This window comes from Botrytis byssoidea (genome assembly GCF_014898295.1).
Source record: "Botrytis byssoidea strain MUCL 94 chromosome Unknown BBYS_006, whole genome shotgun sequence".
In the NCBI taxonomy this organism is placed as follows: domain Eukaryota; kingdom Fungi; phylum Ascomycota; class Leotiomycetes; order Helotiales; family Sclerotiniaceae; genus Botrytis; species Botrytis byssoidea.
Window position 1 is genome coordinate 2,067,980 of NW_024065847.1, and position 17,610 is coordinate 2,085,589.

Consider the following 17,610-nt stretch of genomic DNA (forward strand, 5'->3'; position numbering starts at 1 on the left):
TGCTTGCTGCTATAATCTAAAGGGGTCTTCAGCCTTGCGGCTTATCTGATCAAGGAGTGGGCCATGATGACAATCACGTGGTGATAAACAAGCTTAAGATTGTTCTGTTGCATCTATTTCCCGACAAAAGAATGGATTGTTTCATGATTGAAAAGTCTACATATTTGACTAAATAAATATTCGCGTTCCAGCAGGTCAATAAGAACTTTATGTTTGCTACCCACCCCCTCCCTACCTAGGTATAAAATATCTTTTTGGTGAACTTTCCAAAAGCTTAATACAGGTGAAATGAGCACATGCATTTCTTATCGTTATCGGTATCTACTCTTAGCCTTGCATGATTTTCATTCAGCCTTGTGAACCGTTCCCCACTAATGAGATCTTATTCGAAGTGGATCGACCTATTTCTTCAATGTCGTGACTGATGTGATGACAAATTATCTAAGCAGAAAAACTACCAATATCATTATCAAATCTTCTCAACCTTGATACCATCGACATCATTTGTGTGTTTATTGTCGTTTTCCTAAGACAACATAACCTTTCATACCAACCATACACTGATTTCTTCAATCAACCTTCGAAACTGTAGCTCATCACTCTCATCACTCTCATCATGACATCTTCATATCCTCCCGAGATTTCGACAAAAGAATCAGAACAACTTCTCGTAACCATCAAAGATTGGTCTATAGCTCATGGATTGGCCGTAAGGCCTCCACCGACATTTTTGTCTACAGAAGCAGATCCTCACGGTGTCTTAGCGACTACTGCTCCAGTCACTCTCTTTCCAAGTCCTTTCCCTCGGATATGCTTTGAGCAAGCCAAATCAGTCCAGAAAGCTTATAATCTCTTATACGCATCGATTTCTCAAGATGAGGCCTTTCTTAAAGATATCGTTCAAGAGTAAGAAGATTCGAATGGTATTCCACTTTACCATTCTTCTGTTTCAATGGGCGTTGTATGAATTCTAACTATTTTTAGAATCCTCGAAGTAGATGACTTCATTGCCGAACTTTGGCGTGTTCATGTAAAAGTCAAGAGTGAAGGTTATGTCCAGGTATACTATCTTGACCACCAAATTAATTACAAGTGATTGAGATACTGATTGTAAAGAATCTTTCTTTGGGCCTTTTTCGATCAGATTACATGGTTCATCAGGAAACATCGGATGCAACGCCTACGATTAAGCAGGTCGAATTCAATACTATTGCTTCTTCATTTGGAGGATTATCCTCCCAAACTTCACAATTGCATAAGTTTGTGTCTATCAATACTGAAATAATTTCTGCATGACTGACCATCTTGTTAGATATCTTTCCTTGGGTGATTATAGCCTTTTCAATAAGGATGCAACTAAATCGCTGGATCTCCCTGAGAATACAAGTACCAGATCATTAGCATTAGGATTGTTATCGGCTTTTGAACACTACAAGGGAGCCGCCCCCAACTCTGACTACGATTACTGTACAATCTTCTTGGTTCAAACACCAGAAAGAAATATCTTTGATCAAAGACACCTTGAATATGAACTTCAAAAGCGCGGTGTACCAGTATTTCGACTAGCATTTTCAGAGGTTCTTACCCATACCACAATAGCTCAGACTCCAAAGAGAGAGTTGTTATATTCACCATCAAGTAACCCCTCGAAGAAATTTGAGGTTGCTGTTGTCTATCTCCGTGCGGGATATGGTCCCCAAGATTACACAACTGAATCTGCTTGGGAGGGTCGTTTTCAAATCGAGCGGTCAAATGCAATTAAATGCCCATCAATTTTGACTCAATTGGCTGGAGCCAAGAAAGTTCAACAAGTACTTGCTACACCAAGAACTCCCTCTACACCTTCAATCCTAGATCGCTTCGTCAAGACAAATGACGCGGATCTCGAGAAACTGGAAGATACATTTACAAACATTTTCCCACTCGACGAAACTCCAGCAGGACTCGAAGCTCGTAAAATCGCTGTCGATCCAGAACGCTGTAACGGATATGTCCTGAAACCTCAACGGGAAGGCGGCGGTAATAACATCTACCGCTCCGCAATCCCTCCGTTCCTCAAGTCTCTTCCAGAGTCTCATTGGAAATCCTTTATCCTGATGGAAATTATCACTCCTCCACCTGTTCACAACATGATTTTGAGAAACGGTGTTATTGAAAAGGGTGGTGTAATCTGTGAGCTCGGTATTTATGGAACATGTCTATGGGATCAAACAACCTCGCAAATTTTGCATAACGAGGAAGCAGGATACCTTCTCCGAACAAAGGGTGATAAGAGTGAAGAGGGTGGTGTGGCTGCTGGTTTTGGGTCTATGGATAGTGTGGCTCTTGTTTAGTATTTATTCCCGATACAGCAAAGTTTTAGAATCGGGAGGGCGACTAGATACGACGACCGAAACACATGCTCCATACATTTGTTCAGCCACATTTCAATCAGATCTATTCTCAATATAGCAAAGGCTTTGAGACTCGTGGCAAAAACTAGATACGGTGACCTGAACAAACCTAGCATGTCCCAGACATAGCTTTAGCCACAAGTCATTCAGGAGTTTCTTCGGGGAACTCATTAAGCAGCCGTCTAAACTAGACCGGAATCTCATATAACGCGCTAGAACTATTCTTCCATTATTCAAACTCCCTTCTCGCTCCTAAGAGAACCCGGAAGACACATCAACCCAACTAGTAATCCAGGGAAACCTTATTAGTAGCCGCATTCCCGGTGAAAACTTGTGAACTCGCTTACAACGACATGCCTTCTTTTATACCATCACCATTGTTGTCCTTGTACATTTTTATCATCCTTTACGTTCCATTTTATTTTTGCATTTTATCTTACTTCTTGCTTCTATTTTACGTGTATGAAGGAATTCCACACGCGTCATGTGTGCTATGTTATTTTCGTAAACCTTATCAAAGTAAATGTTTATGGGCGCCAAGGGAACTAGCTTTCAAGCTGGGGGCCACACGATTCCTATTCCCGGTGCAGGAACAAAATTCAGGTCCCATTACATACACTCCAGAGATCAATAGACTCAAGGATGTACCGGATAAATGAATCACACGAAGGTAAACATAAGTTTTTTGATCACCTTAAATTCATGCCGAGACGTCGACGGGTTGAGGAGATGGCCCAAGTCTCCATTCTTAGAGTTTTGAGAATAGGTAGGTGATTATTTCTGAGATGGCGAATTGCAAAGATGGTAAATATTATTGAATTTCTTCACGTCTGTATCTTATCAAAAAATTTGTTGGGTATTTCTATTATCGTGTCCGAATTTGCGTCCAGTAAAGTACAATCGTCATATTAATCAAGTCAAATGCAAATAAAGTAGTTGCTTTGTTTTCCGAATACATTTTGATACTCAGTGGTTCCATAAGAACGCTCTGGATTGAATGAGGCTATGACATGAAAAGTAAAATCAGCGAATGGGCCAAATAGATCGGAAATAAATCAGTTGCTCTATTTCCAGTGGAATTTAGAGTTCGACAGAGTCTTCAACTTAGACCGAGAGATAACTATCGATTTGAATGCAAGCACGAAAAGCATTAGGGAACTCCTGAGATTGGGTCTAGATTGCTCTTGTAAACAATCCAGATTTAAGTGCCAGAGAAAGAGGAGTGACTATTCATTAATGTTGATCTCATCAAAAGTCGATGTTGTTCGAGGACCACTTCCATGCGTTTGATCTACCCCGCAGCATAGATGACTGTATAATTTGCATTCGAGCGGTTAAAAATCAAAGCTGAATGACCGATGACTTGCTTGATCGTAAATCAATATGAAATTCGGAGAATCTTTGGCCATTGATTCCGGCGATTGTAAATAGTCTCCCTTTATTATTGTGAATACTAGGTACTAGCATGGCAGCGGGGTTACGAGTCTATATGTCAAACTTCCTTACTGCAAAACTCTATTATGGAGATCTCCGACAAAGAATCAATTAGCTAGCTGAACAAGTCACATTACCTGCGTTCCAAATACGATTTACCAGAAGGTTACAAGGCTCAAATGAAAAAGAAGCAGCAATAATACCCGAAAACTGATGTGTTCACTGCAACGTTATCATATTCCACCATTTTCCTGATTTCTCTCTTGGTTGACTTTTAATTTTTAGTTTGTTTTGCACACGATCTTGCACATCTAGCTTTTCAAGGGCTTGCTACAATACGTTCGCACACCTTTCGTGTCGCCGATTTATTCCTTTGCAGCAGTCTCCCCGCATTGTTTCCCATGTTAGCTTCATTCCCTTGGTACCACATATGACAAGTCTCAAAATAGTCTTCCGCCTTTGTTCCCAAATTTCCTGCATATCCGCCTGCACATACCCCATACCTTTCAACGCATAGTTGCCGAATACGACTCACATCTTCTCGTCCTTGCACCATTTGTCGAATGTCTTCCCTTCGCCTGCCCCACCGCTGCACTCTTCGAACTCGGCACAACGGATGGAACGACTTCCTCACGTTTCATTGACCTTGTCGCTCACCTACCACGATGGGGTGGACAGTTCAGTAATACATCGATACGGAAACAATCAGACGTTTCATCTCCCATTTCATCCACCTTTTCATCTATCTTTTCACACACGCGGCATTGTTATATAGGGTAGAGCAGCAGAAAATATAAGGATCTGATTTACCTGCCAAGTACCGTACCTGTGGTGCTGGTATCAATGAACCCACAAGAATACTGGGAAACGTTTCTATTGAGGGGAAAGGTATCTCGGTGCCATTGTAATGATAAACACATCGATAGAGTAAAACTCATGTAAATTGGACTCGGATAATCCTTTTGAATGTGATTAAATCCTTGAATGTGTAAATTTCCTGCTGTCAATTCTCTTCATGCTTCATATTATACAGGTTTCATAGAGTTTTATTTTTTTCTAAATAAAAGATGTCTTGATATTTTATGTGCAGAATTTCATTTTCTAGTCGGCATATTTCGATAACACCGTTCATCATGCATCATTTCTTACAGAATCGATTTCTCAAATCAATACGGGTCAGACATTCGGTATCTAGGTCAACAATCACATCAACACAAATTCTTGCGCGCCAACATCTGGGTAAACAAAGCAGCTCACTCAGAATAAACAGCCGACCGTTTTCTGTTCAGTGCAATAAACCAACCATCTCTGCCGGTTCTTCTCCAAGAAGATCTTCATAACTAGACATTTACCACCTACGCTGCTTATCCAGTATAGAAATACACTGATAATACATAATATGATAGGATCTGGGACTATGGATATGCTTGGCCCAATCTGCAAGCCGGCGTGCACGTCACATGATTTTTCTTGACTCACCAAACTATCAGGCAATTTCAGTATGAAACCTTAGTTTCTTGGTTTGACACTTGAAATGCTAGCTCATGAATCGGGGTAAATCGGGTTTCTCCACATGGGTCATCTATTCAATTGAGAGTATTTTCAATCTCGAATTCACAGCGAGAGAGATATTTGATGGATCTGTTCATGGGTATTGTTAGAATCCCTGCTTTCTGGAGAATTAGATTTGTGAATTTCGATAGAATTCATATACATGGTCATCAATGATGCTCAGTACCTGCTAGAGATGTAGTGTAATCGAGGACTTTGTTGATAGGAAATTCAGTTTTGTTACGTCCGCTAGCATCTAGATTAAATGGTCTAGCTTATCAACACTTGGTCAACAGCGACCCGGTATGGCTCGAAGGGGTTTTCATATCAAAAACTAGTCATTTTTAATCAACCATAGTATGCGCTATTGTGGGCTAGAGAGTATTTTATTTAATCCTGAAATCCATGATTTGTATCCGTCCAAGATGTTGGCTTCGAAAATAAGCGAATGGTGATACTTTTAGGTTCGCACGCCAAGCGAGTCGATGACCCTGACCTTGAGACTTTTCGCAACATGTGTTCTGAGGATTGTATAGACATGCATTGTGATGATATCAATATGCGGAAAAGATAGCAGCATTAAGTGGAATCTCCTCATCAAATTGATGCCCAACATCCCACAGAATACTGAAGTAGATCACTTGACGGAGCAAGCTTTCAGGAGTTTATCGGAGGACAAATTTTCGCTACTATTGAAAACTATATGGTTCTGAAGACTGGTACAGCGCTTATTATTGCTCATTCTTGCTAGAGTTTGCACTTGCGCTATTTAGAGGTTGATGTTAAGTTCAGTCAACAATTTCCTGTTGTCATCTCGGGTCTCAAAGCTTGCCTGGATTGTCCCAGAATTTGATATCGAAACACGCGAACACTAACTTAGGACATAGCTACCTGTATCTAGATCGAGAAGGGACTCAAAGTGAAGCAGCTCCAAAGCACCTAGTTACACGTTGTTTAGATCATGAAAGAACTCAAAGTGACCCAGCTCGGTAGCACCTGCCCAAAATTCTCAACAAGCTCTGAAAAAGACCGTTAGAGAGGCAAGATAAGTATGTTTCTTAGGATTTTTCGGTCATGTAGATATGCACCATTTCATACATGCCTCGTATGGTGCTCATAATGCTATACGTTTACCGCTGAGCGGTTGTGTGTCATATTGGATTATCGAGTTTATTTAAGTCAACGGACCAAAGTAAGTTTGAATGACAATATGACTGATGAAGTTTTCAATTCATTAGCTAGTTGAGCTAGATATTACCAGACTAAACTTATAGTCAGTCTGAATACAAATCGAAGAAGTGTCCTCAAAAATAAAGGTATAAGTATCTCTGTCAGACCCCAGTAATTTCGAGTTCGAGTAGCTGTCATTCATCACATTCATCGCATTCATCACATCCTACAATCATCTTTAAGTAAACCCAACCACTTACACACAACATTAACATTCAATTCACAATGCCAATTAACGTACCTGGACTCGACGCTGCGGACCTTCGCCGTTATATCAACCTCGGTTAGTATATCAATTGACCCTATCGAACCCCTTCGTCCCCTCTACTCCCCTTAATCACATCCCCATATCAGTCATATTAGCCGAAATAGCACACTGCTCCTATTTTCATTGTTTTGTTTGCTGATAATCGTACTAGATCTACATGTCGGGAACTTTGCCCCCGCTGTCCCTGCTGTCCCTGCCCCTGCCGCTGCCCCCGCCTTACCCGCTGTCCCTGCTCTCCCTCTCCCGGCTGTCCCTGCTCCTGCCGCTGCCTTCCCTCTCCCGGCTGCCCCTGTTCGCCCTCTCCCAGCTGGTAGTAATGCTCCGGCTGTAGTTGCTGCTCCTGTCGTAGAGCAACCAGTCCCTTCGTGGCCACATAACCCCAAGCGCATAACTAATAGTCACCAAGCCCTGAGTAAGAACCTCCTTGCCTGTCATCTCTCCTCATTTGGGACAATCAAGAGCTAACCTTTTCAAAAGCTATCTGGCCAAGTACCAGCAACAAAAGTAAAACCCTGAACTACGTGCAGGGCAAATATGAGCTTGTTCGTGGAGGAGGCAATGTTGTGGGTTCCCGGGATTGGCTGCGCGAGAGACAACCAGGAGCCCGTCAGCATGGCGCTGCCTGGTTTTTGGTTAGCTTGTTGGGGCGGAACGGCTGGACCAACAACAGAGTCATTGTTGACGCATACACGAGAATGTTTGAATCATGCGTCGACAGGTTTGCCGAAGTTGTTGGGGACCCCGAAAAGTGCATCGACCAGTGGAGGAAGGCGGAGGCTCTTGTCCGCCAGACTTTGTCCAAGAGTCAATACAATAACTTGTTCATCAATAAGAATGATGCAAGCATTGTTGGGGATGAGGCAGCGGGGGGTGAGTGTCTTTGGCGTCTTAGACAGCCTGGGGACCCCGATAAGCCAGTACCGACGAAGGGCAGGAGAGGCTCTAGATCGCGTGGAGATCGCGACGGGGACGGTCCCGCTGGTGACCCAAATTCCGCTTACAAAAAGCGCGATGGTGGCCCAGAAGACCAACCCGCCGCCAAGAAGCGCAAGGGCCTCTTGACTGGCGGATAAGGAGCGCAGGGTGGGGAGAGGGGGATGCCAGGAAAAACGGTACTAAATTTCCTGGACTGGTTGTTCATGCCATCTTTGAACAATCTAGTATGGATGATGGGCCCTTAGTTGAATCGGTGTCGTGATTCCTGGAGCAGCTTGTAGCATTGTTGACATCATGACCTTGAGCTACGACTTCCTTCCTTCATTCCCCGGTGGGTTCGATCCCCACCATTTTTTGACGGTATGATTTGGGATTTGATGGGATGAAGTCAACAGTGGCTCTTGGTTCATGGTCAACACTCTGCATTATGTCGGCACAATCATAGCAGTTTGGAGTTATTTGTGCGCTTGCTTCCTGTGTCTGCAACTGGTATGACCTTTTCTTCCATGAATTGGAGAGAAACGAAACGCCTCAACATAGGGAACCCCAGACCCTCAGGTGTCCGTTCTTCCAGTCTTGGTGCTTGGAAAAGATATCATATGATTGGTAGACACAGCGCGTTGTTTTATTTCCTTATTTGATTTTTTCCTTCTTGAATATTGCCAGCCTCTGAACATGGTTTTTGCTCCTTCTAGATCAGAAGGAGAGTTTCCCATGCTCTTTACACAAATGTGGGATGATGGCACAGTGGATAGTATTAGCAATTGCATGTTTCAGTAGTTTATAATCATCAAAATTAAACTAATGAACAAATCAGATGTGAAGTGAAGAAAGTAAATTCATGATTTGAGATGGTAGCTGACTTGTGATACCCTTATTGAGAAAGGTGCCTTGACTGGTTATGTTCTCTTCAACGTCTTCTCTTACATACTGCCTTGAAAGTATGGTACCTTTTGCGCCGCCCAAATTCGATATTACATACACACTCGAATCGAAAAGTAAGTCTTGTTACATCCCATCATCCGTCCAACTTTCATAGAATTCATATATTCATGGCCAATTGATCTATGCGCTTACATCTTGAGGCTTCTTGAATTGGAGGACGTCGATTTTCTCTGTTTGATATGGGTTAGCTAATGCTTTGGGAGGGTTTAACGATATTTTGGAAAGAGTACTTACGTTGAACTGCGCTCATAGAACTTCTGTTCTTCCCATCGGCATCTTGGTAGTTATTCATTTGTGCCTCAGCTTCTACATATACCAAGGTTCTAAACGTACATCAGCATTGGATACCTTTGAGATATCCTTTTTTTGCATTCCCGAGCTCAATATCTGCCTCTGCCTCTGCCAAAATTCATATGAGATGTACCCATACTGGAGAGATTTCTTCCTAAGCGGTTCTCTCCAGCTATCAAGAGATCAAAAGAACTTACCCCTTCTCCAAATTCGAAATGAAATCTCTCTGTGGTCCCTCTGGCAAGAAGCTCACTACCCGAAACCAACTAGTCTTCTGATTCTCTCCTCTGCCAGTGCTAGTACCAACCGCATATTTCATGATTTCTTGTCCTTGGCTTGTAGCAGTTATTTCAGGCTTATCAGCGAGACGACCAATAAGTGTGAGTTTGGCGAAGGTATTATTGCGGGCGCTGGTAGAGAAGCTGCGAGAGAGGGTGGATGGAATATTGCGGCGGAGAGCGAACATCTTTACGGTTCTGGAGGAGTGTAAGATTTGAAGTTGGTTGGTGGAAAGAATGTGGAATTTTAATGGATGTGAATTAATCGATTTTGATTTTTTTCCTTCTTATCGCCGTTTCTGTGTTTTGGTGGGCATAAATTCTGAGATGAGTTGGAGCTTTTGCCTGAGGCATAAATATCAATTATACCCCTGGTGCGTGCACTTACGAGCATTTCGAGGTTCACAAGAAGGGCCATACCATTGGGATTTCTATCAACTGAGACAATGAGACAACTGAGGACAAAAATCTGGGGAAAACTTAGCTTTGATTCTTTACCTTTGAGATCATTGCAATTACCAGGTACTGAGGTATAAATTCCGATTGAAAGCACAGCATTGAAGATATAAAGCGACAAGCAACAAGTAAATAGCAACGAGCAACATTAATTCCATTGGGATTCGTTGTGTTAAGATTGAGGAAACTTCATCATTTGTTAACCAAGGGAGAATTCCGACCGATAACACAGCATTGAATATAAAGCAACATCGATTCTATTGGGCATCCTTGCGTGATATGATATTTGGGAAGATATACTACTTTCGCTATTGAATTCTTCGATAGATCACCTACCCAACTTAGCAGGCATCCCGATTGACAAACAACCACACGACAATCAAAATGAAGTAGGATTGACACCATTGGGAATGTTGCGTCTTTACATTTACGCAGTTGGAGCAGTTGAATGTACGCCATTCTTTATTGACACCTGAACGAGGGTTTCTTTGAATGCAGCGTCGCAGGAAGAGTTCGCAGGAAAAGATATCTTGACATCTCGATATCTTGGAATCTTGGAATCTTGGAATCTTTGGAGGTCGCCGATCAAACCCAACTCGTTTTTGCTTCCTTACGATGTCTTACTTCCGCTATGGTCACCCAATCCTTCTGAATGCTCGAACACGAAAGGTTCAAGATCATGCCAGCAGATCCCCAAATAAATATAACGTCTTGTCATCACGGATACGAGCATCATATGTGCATCTCTTTATCCAAGAGATTTTCAGTTCAACCATCTTTTTTAATGCCTTATATGCTGGTCTCAGCTACCACAGTCACAAACTTTATCTACCCGAGACGGTGTTACTCATGATGTCCTGTACTATCACCATCATCTTGGTTGGAGACTTTCTAGATGGTCGTTCCTGTATCACTTGTTGATGTACTCCAGACTTTTTTAATCTGCAGAAATTGAAATCGTGGTATGGATTGCATGCTTCATCAGAATCACTTCGCATGAAGGATTACAGCTCTTCACCAACGCCATCCCGCTCCCCATCCCCCCACACCATTGAAGATTGTAAGTCTTTGTATCACAAGTTCGAATGGATTTTCTCTTGAAGTTGGTTCATACTGGATCTTTTACCCTTTTAAGAAGTGCGGCATGTTACATCGATGCATCGAAGTAATTATTGGCATGAAACGGAGACTTCTTTCCAAAAGTATGATAGGTCGGATGAACACCGGAAGGCTAACAGTGTGCGAGCGGGATAACGAACGAACGGAGTGAACCGAAAAAGACCGGAAAATGAAGGGGGAAGGTCTAAAAGACACTCTTGTACCTGAAGCTAATCCTTATCGAGAATTGATTCCTTGAAAATATCGAAACAACTCCCGGAATTACTACACTACCTACCTAGCATCTAATTTTTCAACCTAACATTAACATCTGGCATCTGCTGATTGTGCTTAGGTTCCTTAGTTCTGAGTACTCTGTACTTTTGAAACCATTCCCGGCATACGAAAGGTACCTAGGTACACAGTTAATGCTGGTCAGGCAATATGTACCATCAAGCACACATCGTTAAGCAATATATATTGTCCAAGCAATATGTACCGGTTATGCAATGCACAGCTTATTTTGTATCTTCTTCCTTCTAGCTCATCCCGAACATTGGGTAAAAAAGAAACCATTCAATTATATGGTTAGTTATGTTCCAACAAGAATATAGGAAAAAAAGCAAGAAAATTGAAGAAAAGAAAATAGGTCAGAGAGACGGGAGGTCAAGATCATTAAAAAGAAAGAACGAAAGAAAAAAAAAGAAAGTCGACGATCAATTGATCGACTATAAGTCAGGCTCAGTATGGTCAATGCTAACTATAGTACTCAGAATGATCGGTAGATCTCCCCACAGCTCCATTTTTGATAGTAACCTAATCTCGCTACAATGAGTCTAATACGATTTTCAATCTACTTCAGGTCACAAATTTCTTGATTAGATTCAATGGGATCATTGAAACCTCGACTAGGCAAATCAAATCCATCAGAAACTTCAGACAGATCTGACAGACACGGCAAGCAAATGAATTCCCATTATTTTGGGCCGAAATCCAAGCTTTTTTCTCCGATTCACCGAGTATCGACTCTCGAACAGATCAATTCATTTCCCCTCCATAAAATTTGGATGTGGCTTTGACGTTAAGAAGAGAAAAAAAGTAAGGTATACATACTTTCGTGGCACTGCATCGCATTGTTCGTGATCCCTACACTCCCAATTCTTTACTTTCATGCATCATATTTTTCGTATTGCAGACGCCTTCCTGTAAGTACAGGATGTTAACTTTCAAGGCGGGGGTTATGTCAAGCTGCAGGACAAATGTATCCATCAATGGGTCTGTTTTATACCAACACCCAAGATGAGTCTACCTTGCAGTAGATCACCGCGGTCCGCGGTCCGTCGAGAGTTCCATGTCGAATCGTTCATCGCATGCACACTGATTTCTAAGAACACATAAGAACCAACCATGCACAAACCCACCCACTTTGTACCAGACGATTCATCATCGGATAGCGTAATTTCTCATAAACGCCTTCGCGCCTACACTTAGTATCTCCGTTAAAGTTAAGTACCTTTACCTTCCACATTTTCATCGGGTCTTGACATGACTTCATAATATACCTTCTCATATCTTATCTGTTTTCAGATGAACTATCAAGGCTATTGGCACACTACCTCACGCCTCGTTCTAAACATTCGTTACACCCCCCTTTTCCTTGTTCTATAATCCTTATTTTTCTTCAGTTCTCAGTATCCGTGTTTCATTTCTATGCTACCCATGTTCGAAGCCATTCACACTACACGTCTATACACTGAGGGGAGCTTTGACAATAGTCTCCTGTTCCACCAGGACTACTTTTCTTTATCTTATGATCTAATACTAGACATCCGGGTCTAGTTCTAAGAGTTTACACAATGCAGATCAAGGGGTCCATGTTGCTGGTATTGGGGGCTTCGATTCAATGGGCTTTCACTGCACCATGGGATGTTCAGGTCCAGGAACGCGACAACTCAGTAGCTCTATCTCCGACGATCACTTCTACCTCATCGTCGATCTCGAGTAGTGCGAAAGAATCGCAAGAAAGCAATGATAGCTTCACGTCCGCCTCAACCATCACACACTCGCAAAGTACTTCTTTGACAATGACTACATCAACTTCGAATACAGCAATGTTGACTTCGACCGCCTCGGCATCCTCGATTAGCGCAACAGCTACAAGTATATCCGTCACAGATTCAGCTTTCAATTGTATGAAAAGCCTGCCCTCATTAGACTTTGACAAGATGCTGACATTGAAGCAGCTACAATATCACCCGGCGAGTTACCTCTCCAGCCCGAGATCACACCAGCGTTTGTCATCGCAGGAATTGTCCTCATCGCTACTGGCGTATTATATACTTTCATTGGAGTCAAGAACAAATGGCTGCATATCTCCCTTTCAGCAGGATACCTTGTCAGCATTGCAATCACGGTCCTGATTCTTTTTGTAATGAATCTTCCCGTTAGCAATGCGGTCGAGGGAGCATATCTCGTTGCAATTGTGCTACCCGGGCTCATCATTGGCGGGTGCTCTTTGATATTTACAGAGGTGACTGAGGGCCTTGGATGTCTTTTGGGAGGCTTTTGCTTCAGCATGTGGTTGCTTGTGATGAAAGCTGGCGGATTGATTACTTCAACAGCCGGGAAATCGATTCTGATTGCAGCGATCAGTATTGCTGCTTTCTCACTAACCTTCAGTCACTACACTAGGACATATGGATTGATCGCATGTATATCGTTCGCCGGTTCCACAGCGATCGTTCTCGGGATTGATTGTTTTAGTAGAGCCGGCCTAAAAGAATTTTGGGCTTACATTTGGAACTTGAATCAGAACCTTTTTCCACTGGGCGCAACTACATACCCCGTGACAAAAGGAATTCGTGTTGAGATTGCCGCAATTTTCGTCATCTTCTTAGCTGGTCTAGTTTCACAATCAAAAGTCCACGAGATGATCCAAGATCACCGCGCGCAGAGATTGGCAGAGCGCCAAGAAATCGCGAGGGTTTTAGAAGAGGAGGAAATGAGTGTAGGAAGGAGAATTGAGGATCAAAATATCGCAGAAAAAGGAAGATGGGAAAAAGTATACGGCGAGAAGGTCAAATCGGGAGATGAATCAACACATGATTCTGTAGTGGGTGATTTGGAGGATTCAAAACGAGGGCATTCTAGCACCATTACTTCTATTATGGAACTCGATGGAACAGAGGTTGAAATCTCTGGCAAATCTTTACCTACTGGATCAAATGTTGCTGGTCTTGTTATGTCGAGTGGAAAAGGGCAAGATGGAGCTGTTACAGTACGCGTTGCTCGAGACGCGGCCCCCAAAGTTGAGCGAATCGAAGATAAAGTTGCTATCCCTTCGCGCCAGTCGAGTCGAAATTCGGGCAGATCTCAACCATCCGCAAATCCAACTGGAGATAGAGCTGTGGTTGTTAACAACGAAAGTATCTACCTAGCAAGTCTACCTTCACTACGTCCTACGAGTAAAGCCCCTCCTCCACCAATGACAGTCGCACCAGAAGTAGTGCCTCTTCCTTTTAAGATTCCCGAAGACGAGATGGAGGATAATCGATCTTCGATTGCTACTTCTCCCGACGAAGAGCTAGCGGTTAACGGCAAAACTTTGAAACGTACACCCAGTCGCGGCTCAGCATTATCCAATAAAATCTCTACTCGATCAAAAAGAGTATCACAAAGGTGTTCGGAAGAACAAGGTATCAACACAGAGGATTTGGCGACTCCTTATGCCGATGAGACTGATCGCGCAAGTTCTATCGCTGCAACTGTGGATGATCTTAGCGACGATGAAGACAGGGAGGTAGGAAGTATACGTTCATCAGTTGTTAGCGAAGGCACTCCTATACCGGATGTGGAGTTCCCAGCACAGGATGATCAAAATGACGAGCAAAGTCCAGAGCTGGTGACGGTGAAGTTGACGACTGAATCGCAGGAAGCCTCATCGGGACAGACTCCTTTGTCCCCAAAGAATTCCACAACTGAAGATACAGATGATAAGGTGGCTGGTGAAACGTCTGATGTGCGACAGAGTTTGGAGCTTCGGCCAGAGTCGGGAATTACTGTTGCCACTGATATTCTCAACACTCCCCGAAATGAATTATCCCCGGATGAGTCAATCCCACAGCAGGACTCGTTAACAACGTGTGGGGATCCAGTCCCGAACACGTCAAATTCCACTGTTGGGGAAAGTCTTGAAGATGCTGACAATGGAACTGAATCAAAGCTTAAGACAGAGTCATCCATTACATCGGCGCCTGACACAAAGACCACGAAAATCACGAAGGATCAATTGCCTGCTCAGTTCTCAAAAGTTGTTATGTCATATCGTACCAATGAATGGGCCAAACACTTGAGTCATGCAGACTCACCCGAATTGGAGGAATTGGATATTTCCGAAAATGTATCCGAGGATCCCAAGTCTGAATCGGCTGTTCCCGTGGATGTCGAAGCACTTCAACAAACAGCTCACAATGCTCTTCCTCCTCCAGCAGTACGATCGTCTTCTCAACAATCAATCTCTCCAGCTCTTATCCGGTCAAGCTCAACCCAGTCAAATATCACGCCCTTTGCGACGATACCTGAAGGTTCTCCTATTCATGGACAGGATTCATCGACACGAAACTCCTCGCAACAACCATTGGGAGGATCTGAAGTGTATCGATCATTGCGCAATATTTCAAATCCAAACATTCCAGAGGCAATAGTCGAATCATCTGGAGAAGAAATTTTATCTTCCCAACAACACATTGCGCAATCGATTTCCCCTGCATTCGGAAATCCTAATACACTAATGGAAAAACGAGACACAATGCTCCGCAATAGATCATCTTACTTCCCCACGAGAAACTTTTCTACACATTCCATGCCGATACTTGAAACAAGCCCACAATCTCCCTCACGATTTCAATCTGCGTCACATTTTCAAATGGGTGGCGAGACCGGATTAATTCATAGCCCTTTGCGGTCTTCCCATTTCAACAAATCGGCGCCAATCCTTGCCGAATATGATGATATACCACTTTCTCAGCGTCGTGAACTCATTCGTCAATCTACGTCTCAACCTCTAGCTGCCCCTAATACAAACCCTAATTCACATCAACCGAAACGCACATCGAATGTTCAAACTCCATTGGTTAGAGAACAGCAATTGGCGATGTGGAGAAACAGTATTGCAAATGATTTGCAAGTGCAGAAGAAGAGGGAAATGGAGACAGTTGATAATAGGAGGAGTGTACTTTGGCAGGAGAGAAAAACAGTGGAAATGAGAAGAGAAGGGGAGAGGAGAGCAAGGGAAATGAGGGAAGAGAGATGGGAGGGAAAAATTAGGACAGCTGGTGGGGAGATGGAAGAGTTGCATAGAAAAATGATGAGTCGGATGCAAGGTGAGGCGAGGAAGGTGCTTTGATTTGGGAATCAAGGTGGCGAGGAACGAAAAATAGGATTGAAAGTGAAGGGTAATTCTTAATGGTTTAACTTTTGGATGGCCGAGATAAAATTCTTGTATATATGTATATCTACGGTTTGGGGAGATAATCTGATGGACGGATTGGGAATGGTGTTGGATGAAAACACGATACATGAGTTGGGAAGCAGGACAACATGTATTATCAAATACAACGGGATCAACGATACAGAAAATACGGATTTACTGACAACCTGCTTTGGGAGAACCCCCTATGGATGGAATGGCACTGGCACTGACGGGAATAGGAGAAGATCCATCGTATGTAGTATTTGCCACATAATTGGACATACTATTCAGGTGATCGATCTTGAGAGAGATATCTAGGAGCCGAGAGGCATAGATAGACTCATTAATAATGAAAGATTTAATTATCTACTACACTACATCGTAGCTTGTGAATCTTAATTCTCCCGATTTTCTTCCTGAACTCTAATGACAACAAGCCGATCACTACATTGAATCACCGAAATGTAAGTCCAAATCCAACTCACCTTCCCCAGATCCCAACACCAAACAACGCACGCAGTAAACTAACTAAAGTACGGAGTAGAAACATCATACTTTGTACACGAAGTTACTCGAAGAAAACAGATCATCACCCGGCATTCTGCTGATCGCTCAATTTGTAATTTGTTTCGGACCCGCATGCTTCGAATATTCTTCTGGAAGGAAATTTGATTATGGTTACCAGTTAGAAGTATGCATAGGGTCCACTGATATTCATTTGGTGATCTAGTTGGTGATCCTTGATGCTTGAGGGATGTCACATGTGTCATGTCGGAGAGGCATGAGTGAGGCATTGGGCAGAAAGTGGTGGGTGTACAATGGGATTTGGTGAAATGGGAGGAAATTTTGGGATGAATTTATTGATTTGATTCGAATATTGGTTGGCAGTGTTATGTATTATTTGAGGCTAGGAACGTTACTGTTGAATACGTAGATCAGGAGATAATCTGCAATTCCATGACCGGACATGTCCATTCTACCATCTATGAGAATGTAGTATTGTAACTTTCATCTGTCAATCGAGTCCTACAGTCTGCCAATCTAGTCTCACAAGCTGTCAATCGAGTCTCACATTTCGGACACACCGGAAAAGTGGCTATGATAATTTATATCGCCATGCCATACATAACATGGATGCAGGCAGTATCAGGGATTTAGCATTTAACAAAAGTCCTTTCTTTTTAAGTTTAGATCAGATGAGAAAGTTGGAGCCTCAGCAAGGCTTGCAGTGATAAATATAGATGAGACTATTAAAGCATG

The 17,610-nt window shown here is 42.8% G+C and overlaps 4 protein-coding genes across 4 annotated transcripts; 3 read left to right on the forward strand and 1 right to left on the reverse strand.

The window, feature by feature from the left end:
• Positions 1-616: 616 nt before the first annotated feature.
• On the forward strand, positions 617-2,333 carry EAE97_004050 (uncharacterized protein; the record flags this gene model as incomplete). The annotated part of the gene is made up of 4 exons (XM_038874562.1): positions 617-906; positions 985-1,060; positions 1,117-1,259; positions 1,313-2,333. 4 exons carry the CDS (start codon positions 617-619, stop codon positions 2,331-2,333), a joined length of 1,530 nt encoding a protein of 509 aa, XP_038735171.1.
• Positions 2,334-6,833: 4,500 nt separating this feature from the next.
• Positions 6,834-7,949, forward strand: EAE97_004051 (uncharacterized protein; the record flags this gene model as incomplete). The annotated part of the gene is made up of 3 exons (XM_038874563.1): positions 6,834-6,891; positions 7,028-7,288; positions 7,354-7,949. The coding sequence occupies 3 exons, from the start codon at positions 6,834-6,836 to the stop codon at positions 7,947-7,949; spliced, it is 915 nt and encodes a 304-aa protein (XP_038735172.1).
• Positions 7,950-8,877: 928 nt separating this feature from the next.
• On the reverse strand, positions 8,878-9,514 carry EAE97_004052 (uncharacterized protein; the record flags this gene model as incomplete). The annotated part of the gene is made up of 3 exons (XM_038874564.1): positions 8,878-8,927; positions 8,992-9,080; positions 9,246-9,514. 3 exons carry the CDS (start codon positions 9,512-9,514, stop codon positions 8,878-8,880), a joined length of 408 nt encoding a protein of 135 aa, XP_038735173.1.
• Positions 9,515-11,967: 2,453 nt separating this feature from the next.
• Positions 11,968-17,225, forward strand: EAE97_004053 (uncharacterized protein). The gene is made up of 3 exons (XM_038874565.1): positions 11,968-13,070; positions 13,124-16,814; positions 16,895-17,225. The coding sequence occupies exons 1-2, from the start codon at positions 12,737-12,739 to the stop codon at positions 16,282-16,284; spliced, it is 3,495 nt and encodes a 1,164-aa protein (XP_038735174.1). The 5' UTR covers positions 11,968-12,736; the 3' UTR covers positions 16,285-16,814; positions 16,895-17,225.
• Positions 17,226-17,610: the final 385 nt, after the last annotated feature.

Coding starts and splice junctions, on each gene's coding strand:
- EAE97_004053 (XM_038874565.1), top strand. CDS start 12,737: ATGCAGATCAAGGGGTCCATGTTGCTGGTATTGGGGGCTTCGATTCAA. Junction 13,071..13,123: donor CACAGATTCAGCTTTCAATT/GTATGAAAAGCC, acceptor ACATTGAAGCAG/CTACAATATCACCCGGCGAG.